At 35.3% G+C, this 17522-nt stretch overlaps 2 protein-coding genes across 2 annotated transcripts in view; one reads left to right on the top strand and one right to left on the bottom strand.

Annotated features, from left to right (window-relative positions):
* Positions 1-3227: 3227 nt before the first annotated feature.
* LOC146164763 (ERC protein 2-like) overlaps positions 3228-17522 on the top strand; it is a 54981-nt gene continuing 40686 nt past the window's right edge. The window contains exons 1-5 of the mRNA XM_083380816.1: positions 3228-3323; positions 10878-11005; positions 12123-12316; positions 12914-12999; positions 14975-15118. Of these exons, the coding sequence (XP_083236942.1) occupies positions 3228-3323; positions 10878-11005; positions 12123-12316; positions 12914-12999; positions 14975-15118 (648 nt within the window). The remainder of the gene's footprint in view (positions 3324-10877; positions 11006-12122; positions 12317-12913; positions 13000-14974; positions 15119-17522) is intronic.
* LOC146164764 (uncharacterized) lies at positions 3615-9596 on the bottom strand. The gene is made up of 10 exons (XM_083383267.1): positions 9374-9596; positions 8812-9014; positions 8429-8556; positions 7837-7928; positions 7521-7593; positions 7119-7276; positions 6555-6671; positions 5540-6380; positions 4781-4898; positions 3615-4219 (listed from the first exon to the last, which is right to left on the bottom strand). Exons 1-10 carry the CDS (start codon positions 9477-9479, stop codon positions 4025-4027), a joined length of 2031 nt encoding a protein of 676 aa, XP_083239393.1. The 5' UTR covers positions 9480-9596; the 3' UTR covers positions 3615-4024.

The following is a 17522-nucleotide window of genomic DNA, read 5'->3' as shown; positions in this document are numbered from 1 at the left end:
AGCCCGGGTTCAGTCGTTCGAATCAACAAAAAATCGTTAACCTTTGATTTCCAGATTTAGGAAATATAATTTTTAAACTGTGATAATCCCGCGTCACTGGATGTGCTAAATCATAACATTAATGTGCAATTTATAACAAACAATTAAAGTTGGCTGAAATACATAAACTTTTATACGTTGTCTGTATACTCTGTAACTATATTTGCCCAGAAGCATCTTGAATAGTACGCCGTAACGTCGGGGAAGATAAAAGAAATACCACCAAAGCTGTTTTGGTTTTCATTGATAGGACGGAAATACAGGCTGCATTAATAGCTAAAAGTTACATTCCCTTTTATGGTAAGCTGTAGGTACAAAACAAACTTTTCGTAATTTACAAAAGTATATTCAGTGCCTTGTTTGCTCTACTTAAGAAACATTTTACTGGTCCTGGTGCGACAAACTTCTTGCCAGTAAGGTTCGGGCATAACAAAGTGCCCTCTGTGTTTCGACCCCGGAAATTAGGGTGTTCTTCAAAAATTACGGTGTACGCATCCCAAGCACGAATTCACCATTTTAGTTAAAAGGCGAATACACTACTTCAGGAGGTTGTGCGAAAATAATAGATTTATGAGTCTTTTATGAGATTTACGCCTCAAAATAAATTCCTCTTTGAAGATTTTTTGTTTTAATGGCCGTGTAATTTCTAGTAAAACGTGCATTCGAATTCAACAAAAACGTTGCTGTTTTGTAATATCAGGGTTTGTTTTTGTTGAAAAACATATTTTTTTTTATAAGTTACCGCTAATGGTTTATCTTTCAAAATAAAATTTAGGTTTGGTATACTTAATGTGGTAAGCGGTGATTTATTTTTTTCTAAAATTATAGTTTATCTTTACAAAAAATAAGTAAAGGTTTAAAGGTCAATAATGCTGAACAATGGTTGTAGCTTTTTTATGTAACTTGGAGTTTTCGAGTTTTCGATGATTAATTATACTTTTAAAATAAATTTAATATCAACCAAGTTGTCATTTGTTTTTTTTAAATCACTCCCAGCGAACTTAAGCATTAGCTGAACAATCCATCGAATATATTTTTTTTCAGTGTATTACTTTTGTTTTTCAGTGTTTTTTGTACAATATATGGTGAAAAATCTGCCCAATTATAATTAAGTACTTCATAGAACTACCTTGTAATATATAAACTTTCACTAAACTATGATAAAATCTTTGCACTTCAGCACAACGTGCTGCAGCCAAATTAAAGTCTCTTACTTTTTAAAGTTAGTTTTAACATTTAAAAATAAAAAAAATGGTGAAGAAGTAATAGATTCATATAAACATGATTGATTTTTCCGCAACATATTGTCAATAAAACCTGTAAGATAGCTTTTGGATTTGTTTTTTAGGCAGAGGGTTTAATTTTGTTTTAATCACATGGAAAATTGTAAAAAGTGTATTTTTTTAAATTTGCTTTATTTTAAAGAATATTTTTAAAGTTTCTACTTGTTCGATAAATGCATTTTATACAAATAACTGTGTTGTTGTTGCCATATATTAAAGAATAGTGCCTCATACCAACACGCATATTTCCACATTTGGTAATTAAAAGTAAGAAAGTCAGAATATGTAAATGATATTTAACTGGTTGTATTACAATAGTATCTTTATTTTATAAAGTTGCATATAAAGCATGTTAATTTATTTCCAGTTCTGTGAATTTTTCAAGTAAAACAATGATGAGTTACTTTGTTTACAATAAATATATAACTTTTACACTGTTCATTTTGTTAATTTGCTGTTCTGTTTGCATGTTTTGAATGCAATTTTAACGCAAAGTAATATATTTTTTGTTACTTGTATTGCAAATAATATTGACGAGTTTAAAAGTTTCTTTACCAGTAAACCTTGGTTGGTTTCGGCAACATACAAAGACCTAATTCAATTTTGTTAAAGTTACAATTTTTTTATATGCCATTTTGCCTTATGATTGGTATAAGACAAAGCATTTAGTAAAAGAGTGAACTAAATTTTGGAGCATAGCCATTTCTAAAAATTTTGGAGCAAGCTCATTTAGAAGAAGGTAGCATTTTAAACGTTTCGAATATCATCACGCTGTTGAAAATTATTAAAGGTATATTCAAAACGTTTAAAATGCTGTCTACTTCTGTAAGGAATTTGAACTAAATTTGTTTTTACTTTATAAATACAAATATTAATTATTTTGAATTTGTTTTACAGAAATTGTTGCATGATGCATGATACAGTAGAAAAATAACTTCTCTGTTTGCAATAAACAAGACTTTGGAATTATGTCATCCTTGCTATTAAAACAATTTTAATTATTTTATATGCAATAAAAAATGCTCCCTTCATTTGACTGACTGCAGCCAGTTAATATACAGTAAGATCATTTATTTTTTATGTTGTGTTTTTTCATAAATCAAAATGTTTTAATAATAATACGGTTTAATATATTTATGTGTCACTGCCATACCATATCACAGAGAATATTTACCACTTTAGTGTCCCACATGAATTAACTTATTTTAAGAAATAGAGCAGATATTTTAAGCAAACTTCATTTTAAGCAGACTTATATTAATCATAAATCTTAAGTAAAATTAGAAAAATAGTATTTCAATCCTGTACTTTTGATTGTTTTGTTTTGGTTAGATTCAGTTGATTTGATACCGCTAGCCGATTTTTTATTCAAATCTTATGTTGCATATTAACTTGGCATGCAGCTAAACGAAAATGTTTTTTTTTTTTTGCTGAAAATATCGGCAGAAATATTGGCCAATTTGTACTGATACTGATATATCGGTTTATCTGTAGTCGAGTTGGCAAATTAAAAAAAAAACTTGAAGAAGTCTATTTTAAAATATAGTTAATCTTCATATGTTACTACTAGGTAAATTTATCAGTGAGGTTTGCAAACACACAGTAGACAATTGTTTACGCTTCATAGCTTCAGGCTGTCAGCTACTGAGCTATGCCAGCATTTAATTTATGTGGAATTTTAATTGGTCTGCTGCTGTCTACCTATACATGAAATTTGTCTTAATTTAATATACATCTTTCCTTATATCCGAGTTAATAGTTTACTATAAAACTATAAATGCAGTCTTTTGCATTTATTAAGGCTGTTTGTTCTTGGCGGTTATACAATATGAAAATCGACTAAAGTAAAGATCTTTTCCCTGTGGCATATATGCAGTAGGATATACAACCAACATATTTTATCTTATGGCTGATCAAAATGGAGGAGAAAGGGTTGATGTTGGGCCACTTCATCACAAACAGAAATCTGGCAGAAAAACGCTCTCCGTAGAAAACATTCAGGTTTTTGTTGGATGCTATAAATGTTGTATACTGGATTGTTTCTTGTTGTGTTCTCAAATCTTCATAGGTCACATTGACGTTTGGCTTGCAATTCTCGATCTGTCTCCCATGTATTTATAAATGTTGTGGAATGGAATAGTTTTTTGATGTTAGTTTGTTTTTTGCTAAGTGTAAATTTAATCATTAAAAAATTGCATCACCTTTCAGCATACTTTGTCAGGCTCTATCTTCTGATTAAAGAAAAAAAATCTACTTTAGAAAAAAACGTTTTTTATTTGTTGCAAGTAAAAATAGGCAATTCAAAGTGTAACAAAATATAAAAAAGGGTCACTCTTATGCCTGGCGAAAAATCTACAAATACAAACACATTCTATTTTACTGCTGATGTGATAATATTAGGAATTGGCTTAGCATTTTGTTTATATACTGAAGAAACAATTTTGGGTGCAAATGGGCATGGCTGATACAATGACACAAATAACAGTGGAATTATATGGGCCGAAAATTTATTTTTGGGACATATCTTGTTTTACTTGTGTTTATAACAAATTCCTTCTCTTGATTGTGTTGACCAAACATTACATGGTTTCCATCACCGTTGAAGTTTTGCTTTGCGCTCACACCAAACTCTTGAATAAACCTTGCCTCTTTTAGAACTGCCAATGTGCAGGCGATTTTGGCTTTTATGTATTCATTTGCCTTCATTTTCGCATGTCGCATTTGGCGTTTTTCCCCTTAAACAGTCTCTGTTTCATGCACCTGAATATGCGGCCATACTCTCTTCTGTACTGTGAGTTTAGATAGCCGTAGATTAGTGGGTTGATGACGGCGTGGAGCCAGGCTATGCAGGTGATCACTAAACCCACACTGGCGGCCACTTCAATTTCAAACAAAACCTGCAGATAAAAAATGCATTTAAAGTGTGGTACTGGCTTGGCTTGATATTGAGTGTTGAAGTGTTTTTGATTGTTTGCGCATTGCAGCTACATTTATACCTAATTTTGGTCTATTTTTTACTGTACATCAGTGATTCCCAAACTGTGTGCCGCGGCACACTGAAACTTTTTGCAATTATTGAAATTAAGGTTTACATTTGTGTTGCCAACAGGTTTGCACACAAGTATTTTGAACTTGACTATGCACTATCCATTACAAATAAGTAATATTAAGACATTATGTACAGTTTGTTGTGTGTTAAGAGCGATTGTGAAATTACTCTATTGTTGTTCTGTTAAAAGTGTGCCGCGAAATATTTAAGATGTTTTTTTGTGCCACAAGCTAAAAAAATTTGGGAACCCTTGCTGTATGTTGTTGCCTATCTGTTATCTTTATCTGTGGTTTTTAGAGGTTATATTAAAAAAATTACTTGAGAGTAACAAAGCGTGAAATTATTGGAACCTAATAAATAGATATGTGATGCATACTCAATTCGCATGCATACTTTACAAACTAATTACCTGAATTAAGTATAGCAGTGCAATGGGTAGAATACACAGTGCATAGGCAACACAAATGGTGAGGCTGCTGTACACTAGCTGTCGCTCACGAGCGTGCTTCTTGCGCAGCATGCGTTGCCTGTTTAGGGAAGTAATAAATTAAATCCAGCCAGATGTCAGTTATGGCAAGGGTCACTTGGGGACAAGGAAGCATTGTGTCACTTAACAGTCAGTCATACAACGGTTTTGAATCATTGTTTTTGTTCACTAGAGATTGACCAATATCACTTTTTCAGGACTGATACTGAGAACCGATATTTTATGTTTTTGTCAAACCTTTCCGATACCGATTTTGTATATATATACCTGGGATATGGTAACAAATTAAATTAATAAAAATTAAAATCCAAATAGCATTTCAGTTTATCTAGCATTCCTGTATTTATTTTCCCTTATTTTGCATATTAACATTGCATGGTGCTGAATTTTTTGTGGGGGCAATTAGTTTGTTTTTCAGGAAAAGCTAGACCATATTTTAATAACAAAATATCAGCTCAAATTTACCGATCCAGATATATCAGTAAAAATGCAATATCGGCCAATATTATCGGTAAACCAATATATGGGTCTATCTCTATTGTTAACTCTACAGTTCCAAAATAACTGATATTTCAAAATATTCTAAAAAAACTTTTAGACACCCTCATTTAAAAAATAAAAAATAGTAGGCTGTATGTAACAAGAATAGTATCATTCCTATTATTGTGCTGCCTTAAGTACCTTTGTTGTCTTTTTCTTTCCTTTCTCGTAGCCTTATGTTTGCGATCCTGAATCTTCCTTGCAATCGTTCCAACCCTTGTCCTTTGGGTCGATTCCCCATCACTGTCATGTCGGTGTGTAATGCTGTTTGACCATGCCCTTTTTCTGGGATCCAGTCGTACCGACCACGATGTTGCGGTTTTAAGGGGACTAATGTCATTGTGGCTCGACGAATTGTGTATTCCAGTACTACGTTTATAGTAAGCAGATCTGGCCCTGAACATTTTGTTTTCGCCGCTCAGAGTTTCGAGCTCTGATTTTTCGTTCTCCGAAAGAAACACAGTGCTTTCTTGTGGCAGGGTGAGCGTGTTTTTGAAATTGTTTGGATTCGTGAAATCAATGTTCGGCAAAGTTGGTGCGCTCAGCGATTTCTTGCGTCGTATGTCCGGCAATTCCAACTGGTTTTCCCGATGTTCAATTTCCAGCTTAGGTAAGTTGGCAGTGCTGTCATTTTCGGTCGCCAGCTTGGAAGTGCTTCCAGCATCGTCTTCAGTCAAATTGTTGTCGGAACTTTGACTGACAGTTGCAGATGGCTTGTCCTCGGCAATACTATCCACCCCTGATGTTGTAATCTTGCTGTTTCGTAACAGAATCTGCCACAGACTGTTTCTCTTCTTAATGACAGGAGGCGGTTTTGGCTTGTCCTCATCGTCAGATGCAGTTGCCGCGGTGCTGTATCCATTTGCCTCCGACTTTGCTGAATCTTCCGTCGGTGACAGTGGTTCTCGTGTTGGAGATGATTCCCCCTCTTTTCGGAAGATGTGCGAAGAATCGCTTGGCCCAGTGTTACTGCTCTTGTCAGCTGTAAAATATTTATATTTTTTATTAATTTTGTTATTTAGCATTTTTGCCTTTAGACATGTTTCATTATTGTTTAAAAGGAGCTCTACTAAGAAGTTTTGCATTAGAACATTGTGAATTTAGAAAAAGCTCCTTTTTTCAACAAATGATTTACACTACTAGTATAGATGTTTACCTATAATTGGTTTGAAGCCATGTCCAACTCCTTCGATGAGACTGGAAGGCTTAAATTCATCCCCAGTATCGTCACTTGTATTGCCAGTCGACTTTATCCGTGAAGTTGACACAGCAGCTGTAAGGAGATTATATGTATATCAAACTGTGATGTCAAAAAGTATATTAGATCCAGTATTTAGTTTAAATTAATATCAAGCATTTTTCTATAAGGATATAGAATATAGACTGTTCATGCAGTGCTAACCAATTTTTTGCTTGAGCTTAATATTTTTCCCTATTTTACTGTGCCTTCCAACTGATATGCTAAAGAGAATAGAGCAAATTTGTTGGTATTTTTGATCATTCTGACAGAAGCGTTGCACTAAAAGAAGTCACTGATTTTCTTTTAAGCAAATGAATACGATTTTATCGACAGACATTTCCATGGGTTTAAGAGGGGAGAGGGGATTTTGCTTTCTGCATTATTTATTGCCCCACTCTTCGAAACCTGGAAGCCAGTTTGAATATTGAATTAGACTGCATAATTAGGCGACACAGTCTGGCAATAAGAGAAGCGTCCGACCTTTGCTTTTCCCAGATGAACGTCTGAAGCTGGAGCGCTTGTGGTGCTTCAGCTTTTTCTGGACTTGCTTCACTTTGCGAAAGATGGACGTGTACAGAACGATCAGGATAAGCAGCGGCACTGCCTGGAAGCAGATGTTCAGGCCCATGTTGTACCATCTGCAAATAGAAAAGCAGGCCTGAGTGGTGTATGTTGTGGCAGAAAATTATAACTACTCAATTTTGTGTCTTCTCTCGCCAAAATGTACGGCCCACCAATCTAACTGCACACGATTGATTGCAATCAAAATTTGTTAATAAACAGTTTACAAGTAAGAAAGAAGTGCGAGTGGTATTTTATGCCTCGTTCTCCTTCCGAGAATATTGCAGGTTTCTTTTTAAAGGGTAAGAAAATTTGACTTACGTAATGCTTGCTGCCACATCTATGGTTCCAATGGCGCATCGTAAAGAAACAGGTCTCCAAGCAATTGCATTACCTGAAACAATAAACAGATGTATTTAACCTACTGCGAACACAGTATCTATATTTATAGTTTAGTTTATCATGTAAAGGCATTTTCTTGTTGGTCTTGTTTAGAAATTAAGTTACACAAAAAATGGTGAATATAAAATCCTGTCACAACAAGCATTAACATCTTGTTTAGCATTACCAGTCATATAACCAAGCAATTTAAATGCTGCATTTACGTGAATGTCATTTTGCAAAGATATAGACTTACCAATAATGACAGGCAGGTAAAGAAGAGGGGCAGTCAGCCAGATACTTGCAATGCATATTGCCAACCTTTGGCCGCTAAACAGTCGCTGGTATCTGTGGCACAAGCACACATTGTTATTTGCCGTTGTGAACAGCATCTGCTATGTCGCTATTAGCACTCCACTATTTATTGATTTGCGTGGTTATGGTTTTTCTCTTGTTTGCACCTGTTGTTTTGAGACTTTTTAGAAGTATGGTTGTCAGTATAGCAATTTTTTTAATTATTAGATTAGTTGTCTATAAATGTTATCAAAAGTTGGGTTAATTAAAGCAATTTATTGACCATTTTCAAGAATGTACAAAATACATAACATGGTAGATACGGATTAATGTCATATTTGACCTTATTTTCATGAAAGCATAGGCAGAAGTCACCTTCCATTTTTAGGATATTTTTTATATTTATGACCTTGGGTGTAATTTTAAATACAAAATTAATTTGGTGTAAAAAGATAATGGCGCTTTTTAAAACTAGTTGTCTGTGTGTGTTCAATTTAGGTTGTGTTGTCCAGCTAGATTGCATTGTGAACGCTCTTCCCTTTAAACATACTCACATTTCTGATTTGACGATGCCGACATAACGGTTGACCGCAATTGCCACCAGGTTGTGTAGCGAACAGGCAAGCGATGTGTAATAAAGGAAGCCAACAAACGAGCAGAAACCAGGAGGATAGATTGAGTGCTGAACATAACATAAACAAACAGCTAATTGGTTTGTCCCTATTGCTTTTGTGAAAACTAATTTACATTTCTAAATAGGAAAAGATTTTCAACATTTATAAATGTTTTGACATAACTTTTATAAAATGTTTTTGACACAGTTTGACATATCTTTTTAGTGCCTAACGTTTTAGAAACTTGCAGTTATTAATAAACATTGCACTCTTCTACAGATTATTGGTCGAAGACAATAGAGTTAAAATAAATATTTGCTTACCCCTGTGATAAATCCTGGCAATGTTAACGGGATTACGACGGCGGAGAAAAACAACTCGACCAGGCAGAGGTTGGCGATTAGAACGTTAAATGAGGTCTGTAGGTTCTTGTTTCTGGTGTAGGCCCACACTGTCACCCCGTTGCCCGCTGTTCCCAGAACCACGACAAGAAAACCAACAAAAACTCCCAGGTATCTCCAGTCGCCTATTGGTTTTTAAAAAAATTTTGAAACTTTCACTACCTTTGCTAAGATGTTATTGCTTTCTGATATTGAACACAAGAGCAGATTTCAAGCTTTAAAGTGGTAACTGAATTTTTTTTTTTTTTTATGTTTATTTTATTAATCATTTTTTAGGTTTTACTAGTTGCACTTAAAAGAATTGCAAAAAAAATTTTTTTTTATATATTTACCATTTTATTTTGTGAAAATTGTATTTAAAAATGAGTAAGATTCTTTTCATTATCATGACTTTTTATGGATACAATACTGTTAAATAAGCTCTAATACTAGGAATTCACAATAAATACATGAACAAAATAAAAAGAATAACTTGTTAATGTACCTGGGTCTTCCAGATATTGCAATTCAACAGTTTCCTCTGGTAATCCAATAGTTGTAGTGTTCATTATGTTAACAACACCTGGAACTAATTTTGGGGATATACTCATATTTTTTTCAATCGTTGTTATGTTTGTACTTCAGAGTATCAGGCAACCTGGTACTTTTGTAACTTTTCCAGGTTTTCAATCATTTCTGAAAAAATTTTTGCTACTGTGCCTAACCGTTTGTTCTGAAACCAAAAAGATTAAGTTACAACACTACAATGTCCCGCGGCTCTTGATTAATCCACAAAGCTTGGCAATTCAACAAAGCTTTAATCCAGTACAGCATGTGTTGAAAGGCTCTCTAATTAAGTTAAAACCGACTTGATTATGTTATGGCTTGTGCTGGCTTTGATTTGACTTTCTCTAATTGCCTGTAAAGTCTCTCAATACAAGTACTTCCAAGCCATGCTCACACTTGAGAGTGTAAAGAACTCTGCAAACTTGGCGCCTACATTGACACAGTTGTAGAGTACACTGGCAGCTACACAACTGTGTGTGTTAAATGGAATTCCTTATCAGCACTCGGTCCCATTAGGCAACAAATTATCCCGTCTCAACCTTTAACGTGCCAATAAATGATCTACTCCGTAGGGGCAGCACTGCAATTCTGTTTGCATTGTGTCCCTGCCATGTTTATATACTGTTTCCCATTTCATGTCGGGACACCTCTATTTTTACAACTTAGTTAGAGGCCCGCCTCGCTGCTGTCACACGCCAAACACAATGACGCACAACATTTTTTTTACTCGCCAGCTAGAATCCAGTGCTCTCATTTCTTCCCTTGTCATGTCATGTCAGTGGAGACTCAATGGCTACTTTCTGTCTTGTCCGCTGACCAGTCACAGGCAGCTTGCGTTGCCTGCTGCTGTGTTGTGTTGCGGTATTTGTTTTGATTACGAATGGCACATCGGCCAGCACCGGAAAGAAAGAAAGAGCGTGCTTGAATGTGATGTCACAGTAATGTATTGCCGCTTCCTGTTGGCAGAACTAATCTGCCACAGAGACCCTCTGTCCTGTTCACAACAATGGCATGCGCATGATTAAGATGTGTGCCTTACAGAAGCTGTCTTGTAAAACATGTCAATTCTTCGTCTTTGTTTTTGTTATCAATTATTGCAACAGATTGCCATGCTCTTTAAATGGTACTTTCCTGTGATAAGCTATTCAATTGCTACATTTTATCAAACCCATAAAAAATATGATATTAAAGATTTAGCACATTTTTTAAACTTTCCCAAATAAACTTTATTTTATATTTTCAACGTTTGACCAGTTTTCATTTTCAATTATTCTGCTGTAGTAACTTGAAATAAACTTATCCATTGTTTCAATAACATTGAACAGTATGTCGCACAACACCTTCTCTGGCACACCAACAACTTCTCGAAATGTTTACAAAACTCTCACTTGTATTTTATTTAAAATGACCAATGTTACTCTTATTCACACTTTCTTTCACAGTCGCTAAATGCTGCATACACCAATAGTTCGTCCTACTCAAGTAACTACAAAAGCAAGGGTGGATCAAATACCTTAGGAAGATTAAATTCACTTTCTGCTTATCGAAGTTCAAGTCCAGGGAGACACAGGTTAGTAAAATTTAGAGGTAATTATATGTAACAATTTTGTGAAAACACATTTCCTTTCAGTTTATAAATATATGGTCCAGTTTTTATAACTCACCTTGTCCTAATCTAAACAGTATTTTTCTATCTGTTTTCATTTAAAAAAAAACTACAACACTAATTGCTCTTATTTTTTTAAAGCACAGATTAATCCTGTAAAAAACAAATTTAAATGGTATTTTATCTTACAATACTTATTATTTATGATAAAAATCTATACCATTTACCCTAAGACATACTTTTAACAGCTGGTTTCTTAAATAGGCCAACATGCCATTAACTATAGTAGTGGCATAAACAGGCACAGCGTTGCTATCCTTTCCTGCCAGTTAAAATTTATGTAATTTCCTTCTCCAATTATACTTCATGTCACAATGCGAAACAACAGAATTACAAATAATGGCACCTAAAGGCCACTTTTGCTCACCACAACCTTTGTGTGACCCAATATGACCATTTCTGACAATAACCCAACACCACAATTGTATCCTTCAACAACGGGGTGGTCTGAAAACTCTTTGTTCTCACAGTGAGAGCCCCTTTAGAAAGCTGAAGTGGCCCCTTAGTCCTGTACCTGTCACAACACTAAAGATAAATTGACTCTGACCTTTTTGAATAGCTGGCACCTCTTTATGATAAATCGGCTTTTTGTTTAGTTGGAGAATAGTTGTTGACCGCAAAATTCTGTAAAGATGTTGGATATTTAGTTTATATATATCAACGCTCAGTATGAAGTATGCAGCACTTTTTTAACCCTAGATAGCAAACTTTAAACCTAAACCAAATATGGGATTACTGTTTTCTTCAAAGCTAAGCTTTTCTGCAAAAAAATCTTAATCTAATAAAAAAACTCGCTACTTTAAAACCCAAACCTTAAAAAAATAGTTTTAATTTTTACTCTATTTTACATAAAGCTTTCAATAATTAAATTCTAATTCTTTTCTTTGGACTGTCTTAACAATTAAAACATTTATCTTACTACTTAAAGCAAGTTTATCTTCTCTATTGTATTGTCATAACAAGATTTCCAACGATAAATGTTTTCAGTTGCAGTAAAACTTTATATAAGCCCAATTTTTAGAGGCCGGATTTCTGTGATGGCGTCCACTCCCAACCTGTCGGCCGGCACACTGGACAACAACATGGGAGCAAATGGAAGATTAAACAGCTCCTCTGCGGCATCCACCACCACCTCCTCTACCGCTTCTTCCTCTTCCCAGAGCCGACCTGCATCCAGCACTGGAGGGAGCAACACGCTGCAGATTAACGGAACAGGTTGCTTATTTTTTAGGCTAATTTTGTTTTTTTGTAATTTTTATGTAGCTTAGCTAGGAACTGCCAAGTTTAAGTGGTTATATAGAAAATTCAATTGCTAAATTTTTGTGGATAAGTGATTCTCACTTTAAAAACTTATTTGCTTGCTGTATGTTGTTGTAATCAAAATAAGTAAGTTTTAAAGATAATACCTTACAAATCTTGCCTTTAATTTAGCTTTAGTTCACCTAATATTCGCCACTATGCTTTTAAAATCAATGTCGCCATTTATCTTTCAAAACGAGAATATGTTTTGATTAGCTAACAGGTTTTTGTATACGCATTTTACGATGTAGCCAATATTCCGTTCGAATTTGTCATTTTTTTATCATTTGCAGTAATTGTATGGACGCTTTTGATACTGATGTTTTTCCCATAGACATTATTGGTGTGTATTCGTTCTTTTGAATATGACTTGCGCTTTTTATAAGGTTAATGTCCTTTAGCCCTAATCATACTCACGCAGAAAGCATATCGGATTGTTTCGGGTCAAAAAACAACTAATATTTTGTTTGTCATCACGAAAGCAATGGAAGTTTAACACTACTTTGCTTTCAGAAGAGCGAAAAAGAGCCAGTGGCGGCGACTTCATTCTACAACTGCAGCAAGAAAACGAAGCTCTGAGGCGGGAGATCGATTTAAAAGTGAGTGTTGGTAACTGTGACGAGTATGTCGAAAGTCTTGCTTTCAGTTCGAAGACCGAAGCCTTTCTTTGTTTCAATTGAACGTATGGGTATCTCCTACCCTTTGTTAAGATTCATGCGAAAGCTTGATTCAAAAGTAGGCGCCTAATACGTATGACGTAGGTATAGTTCTCATTTTCTTAACGTCGTCATTTTGTCCAATCCGATTTTGAAGGACACTCCTTTTAGGTGAGAACGCATCTTGCCGGACAATATCGATAGCAGATAAGTTTCTATCACAAATAGTAGTTAGGTCGGAACTCATGCAATAAGTTTCGAACGTCTGGAGTTTATAGTAAAAGGATATGCTTCACCTTAAAAAACAACAGGTATGTACCCGAGTCATTCTGCGACCCCGGTCATGGTAATGTCATTTCCGCAGTAATAAAGTTGAATTCCTTACTCCTTCACAAGAATAACTTCACCTACAAGCACAGCGTTCACTAGTTAATCAATTAAGGTTTAAAAAGAAGTCGAATTATTTTTAGCCCTAGTGCATTTTTACGCTACGTGTTTTCTGCGTATCTGTTCAGTGCGTTGTGTGCCGTTTATTTGACCCTTATGAGGACCCCGTCTACGGTTAGACGTTTGATGCTACGCGCAGGTAAAACGAACATCCTTCCGTGCTTATTTTCTTTATAAGGGTCATTTAGACAATACCTGCAGGTTAAGACAACCCTGGACTACTTATTTAAGCTTTCATAACTGGCAAATGCGATTTTTATCGAATAGAATGAAACTCGCATTTTTTACCTAACCTTTCTGAGTCTGGTTTATTTTATTTCAAGCGGACCCTGGCTGTCTCGCACGTCAAAATCTAACTAACGTAATGGAAGAGAACCGAGCTGTACAGTAAACTGTTTTGATGAATTCAGATTGTGACTGAATTTTTATAGATGCTTTCCGCAACAAATTGGTCCTGTTTTGCCACCGGCTGTTTTCTCTACGGCTTTTTGATTATTTAGATCCCCATAATTGTCCAATTGTTCCGCGTTTGCGTTACGTATGTTTACAACGTGCGTAATCGGACTCCGTTTGCCGTATATGCGAGCGTCAGAGATTGGCATGCTGATACTAAATTTTGCTTAAAACATCACAGAAACTGTTTACAAAACCAAGAGCTCAGCATTTGTAGTTATCAACACGGGAGCGCACGTTTTAATATTTTCGACATTTGCTTTTTGTTACTTGATTAGCTATCACAGGTGCAATAAGTGTTGCTGGTTTCCTGTGAGTAGGTAATACATTTCCAACTCGATAAAGTAATAATTAAGTAATAAATCTTCTTATTGAGGCTCAACTAATTTAAAACCTGTTTTACCAACTATGGTACTAAAATAAGCGAAGAGCCTGACTTGTAAATTTACTGGGGATGCTCCAATATTATACCATATTGCTAGCGAATTATCAAGTATGAATTACACTTTCTTTATTTGTGAATGCTTCAAATTGTTATACAGCCCTTAAATATCTTAACATGTGTACACTGTTTGGTAGCTTGATAATAAATTGAAATGCCAAAAAGGTCGAGTAGATCGCGCTTGTATTATCTTCAGTAATGTGGCTGAGAAGTAATTCAAGCATCACTTATAAAAGGTGGGACGCAATTGTTTTCAGTCCAAGTTTCTATAGTTAAAGCATTATAAAGATAATACAAGCTCGTATCGAAACATCTTAAAAAAAGATCATGTCGATCTACTCGACCTTTTTGGCTTTGCATTTTATTATCTTAACATGGGTTTTCATGATAACGTATCATGTGTTTATTATGACGCCATACGTCTTTATTACGACGTAACAAGTCCGAATGTCATCGCTTTATCTTGAGACTATTATGCGGTCCAATATTTGTATCTTCCTAATGACGTAGCACGTCTTTTCTATGACGTAACAACACAGCACGAAACGCCATCGCATTTGTCTGTGAATCCTCCAGGAGAGCAAGCTCCAGTCGAACATGAACACCATCAAGACGTTCTGGAGTCCGGAGCTGAAGAAGGAAAGATCCCTGAGGAAGGAGGAAAGCATCCGGATCATCGCGCTCCGAGAACAGCTCAAGGTCGCGCAGGAGGAAAATCAGGTGGGTGATGTCACAATGGATAAATAGACCCCGGAATAAATGCCAAACGCCCCGTTCTTGATTTGCCTACAGTTCTCGCCTAGTCAAAAAAAACTTATATATTGAAACCCCATTTTTTGTGGTTGAGTAATAATGTTCTAGTTTTAACAAGAAATTTACTTAGCGGACAAAAATAGAAATAAATTTCTTAAGTAGCAAATACTTCCTATCACATATAGTTTAATCGGTCCGTTAAAAGAAGCATTTGTTGAAAAAAAAAATTACCGGTATATTTTAGTTACTATATTTTGGAGCGTCATACTTTTTATTTAGCCATGTTTACCACAAATAACTTTACCAATCGCCTGCACCATGTAAATAGTGTGACGTAGTTACGCTTACGTCGAGCAAATTTTCACGCTGCCCAAACAAATTAAAATATTATTTAGGATATCAGCTATAAACAACATTTGGTTGACTGCTTGGCTCAGTTTCCGGCGCGCAATTTTCCCCGGTTAAATCTTCTACCCTGCTTATTAAACCGGATTGCTTTTTATAGCGACGCTCTTAGAATCTACGTCGAGTTTTTAATTAGGCAATAGCGTAAACTTTAAGCGGAAAATGTCAACTACGCGTTTTCTGCTAAAAGCTAATTAAAGACCGGGCTTCGTCTAAAGTGGACCACTGTAGACTGCGGCTATCACGAGGCTAAATCGGAAATAGTACTTGATATAGCGCACTGCGCAGGGGCACAGCATTTGTAATGCTATTTCTATTTAATATTTTTGATTTTTTGCACATATTTGGTCGGTGGTGGTGCGCAAGGCAATACCCGTTTGCTAATTTATTCTATCATATGTTGCATAATTTTAATAAAATATGCCGTTTGCGAATATATGCAAATGTAACTTTTTATGTCCACAAGGCTTGTATTATTGCCGTTGGGATTTTTGCGTAGTGTAAAGTTTATTTGATTTAAAGTTCGTTAACTGCTGTTTTAATTAAATTTTTGCTAATCTTTTTCCGCTCAACTATGTTTTTTTTTATATAATCTGGGCTTTTAGCAACACTTTAACAATATTAGTCGTCTTAACAGCTTACGCATGTCTTATTAAAAATATCTTCTGTTTGGCGAAGGATTACTCTGTAGTGTAACTATGGACTGTTTCGTAATATCGTTTTTTTATTTTTTATTTTTATTAAACTTACCAAAATCTTTTAATGTCCGGATAAAGAACGTTGTATTTCATTTACGTTTAGTTTCTTAAAAGTTCGTTATTATGCCAAGCGGTCCTAGGGTATTCACGTTAAAATACCAAGCTCATCTCGATCGTTACCTTTGGTTAAATTAGCCTTCAAATGTGATTTTACGGGAAAACTCGGTAACTCGCCGTGATAATTATCTAACAACAGATATTTGTTGATATTAACCTGCGCTTTTTAGCTTTTGATAAAAGCTACGAGAAAAAACTATTTACCATCTTAGTAGTCGATGACCACTTGTGAAATAGCTCAGTCTAGGAAGATTTATGTGTGGATCGAAAATAAATTTTCGGGAAAATTTTGTTTCATTGCGCCGTTTTATCTTTGGTACGAAGGTTAATTACAGGGCGCTTTACAGATGCGACCAACTTTCTTTTATTTTCACCCATCTTAGCAAATCCGGAAATAAAGATGATATTACAGATTTTTTTCTTGCCGTATACATTATCATATCGTTGTGGCGTGTGCCTTAACGCGAAACGACAATTTGTAGATGCCCGAAGCCGCTCTATCGGTAGATCTATGCGAATTCCGACCTGTCTTGTCAGGCGCCTCTACAGCCATGACGCGAATCGCTCGCCCAGAAATAAGTCTAACGCTTTTGTGCTCTGTGGTGCCTAAGTACACGTGTTTGGCGTTCACGCGTGCATTGCAACATATGCATTGCTCCCTTGAGTCAGCGCACATTCGGTTGGTCGTTGATGATGCCTTGCAAAATAAAATTTGATGTTGCGACTTTGTGTTCCAATAGATTCAATTGGTCGTGCAGTTCGTGGTAACTCTTATAACTAGTTTTCTTTTAAAAATTCTTGTTACGATTTTTCTAAAAGTTTTGTTACGATTTTTTTCATCCAATAGAGTATATTCCTCTTGCTCAGTGAAGTTAGTGGTTACTCTTATAAACCTTTCTTCCTAAAAAGAGTCGCATCTTGATCAATTGTAGAGTCGCATCTTGATCAATGACGAAATCACGAGTTAACATACCTTGATCAACGATTTTTTTTTCTCATCTTAATAGTGCATCGCATCTCACTCAATTACAAACAAACGCATGTTGATAAGAACCGATCAAATTTAGTGTAAGAAAGATAAACAGCACTTTTCTTTAAAAACGTTTGCCAAATACTTATGCTTGAAGTTGAATTTTTAAGTCGCGAAGGGG

This window comes from Ascidiella aspersa, chromosome 2, assembly GCF_963924565.1.
Source record: "Ascidiella aspersa chromosome 2, kaAscAspe10.2, whole genome shotgun sequence".
Lineage (NCBI taxonomy): Eukaryota > Metazoa > Chordata > Ascidiacea > Phlebobranchia > Ascidiidae > Ascidiella > Ascidiella aspersa.
Note: the sequence above shows the minus strand (reverse complement) of the source record. Positions and strands in the feature narration are given on the sequence as shown.

Excerpts from the sequence above, each read along its gene's own strand:
- LOC146164764 (XM_083383267.1), bottom strand. The coding sequence starts at position 9,479 with ATGAGTATATCCCCAAAATTAGTTCCAGGTGTTGTTAACATAATGAAC. Across the intron at positions 8,557-8,811 it reads TGCCAGGATTTATCACAGGG|CACTCAATCTATCCTCCTGG; the intron begins GTAAGCAAATAT and ends TGTTATGTTCAG. Across the intron at positions 4,220-4,780 it reads CACTGCTATACTTAATTCAG|GTTTTGTTTGAAATTGAAGT; the intron begins GTAATTAGTTTG and ends TTTTATCTGCAG.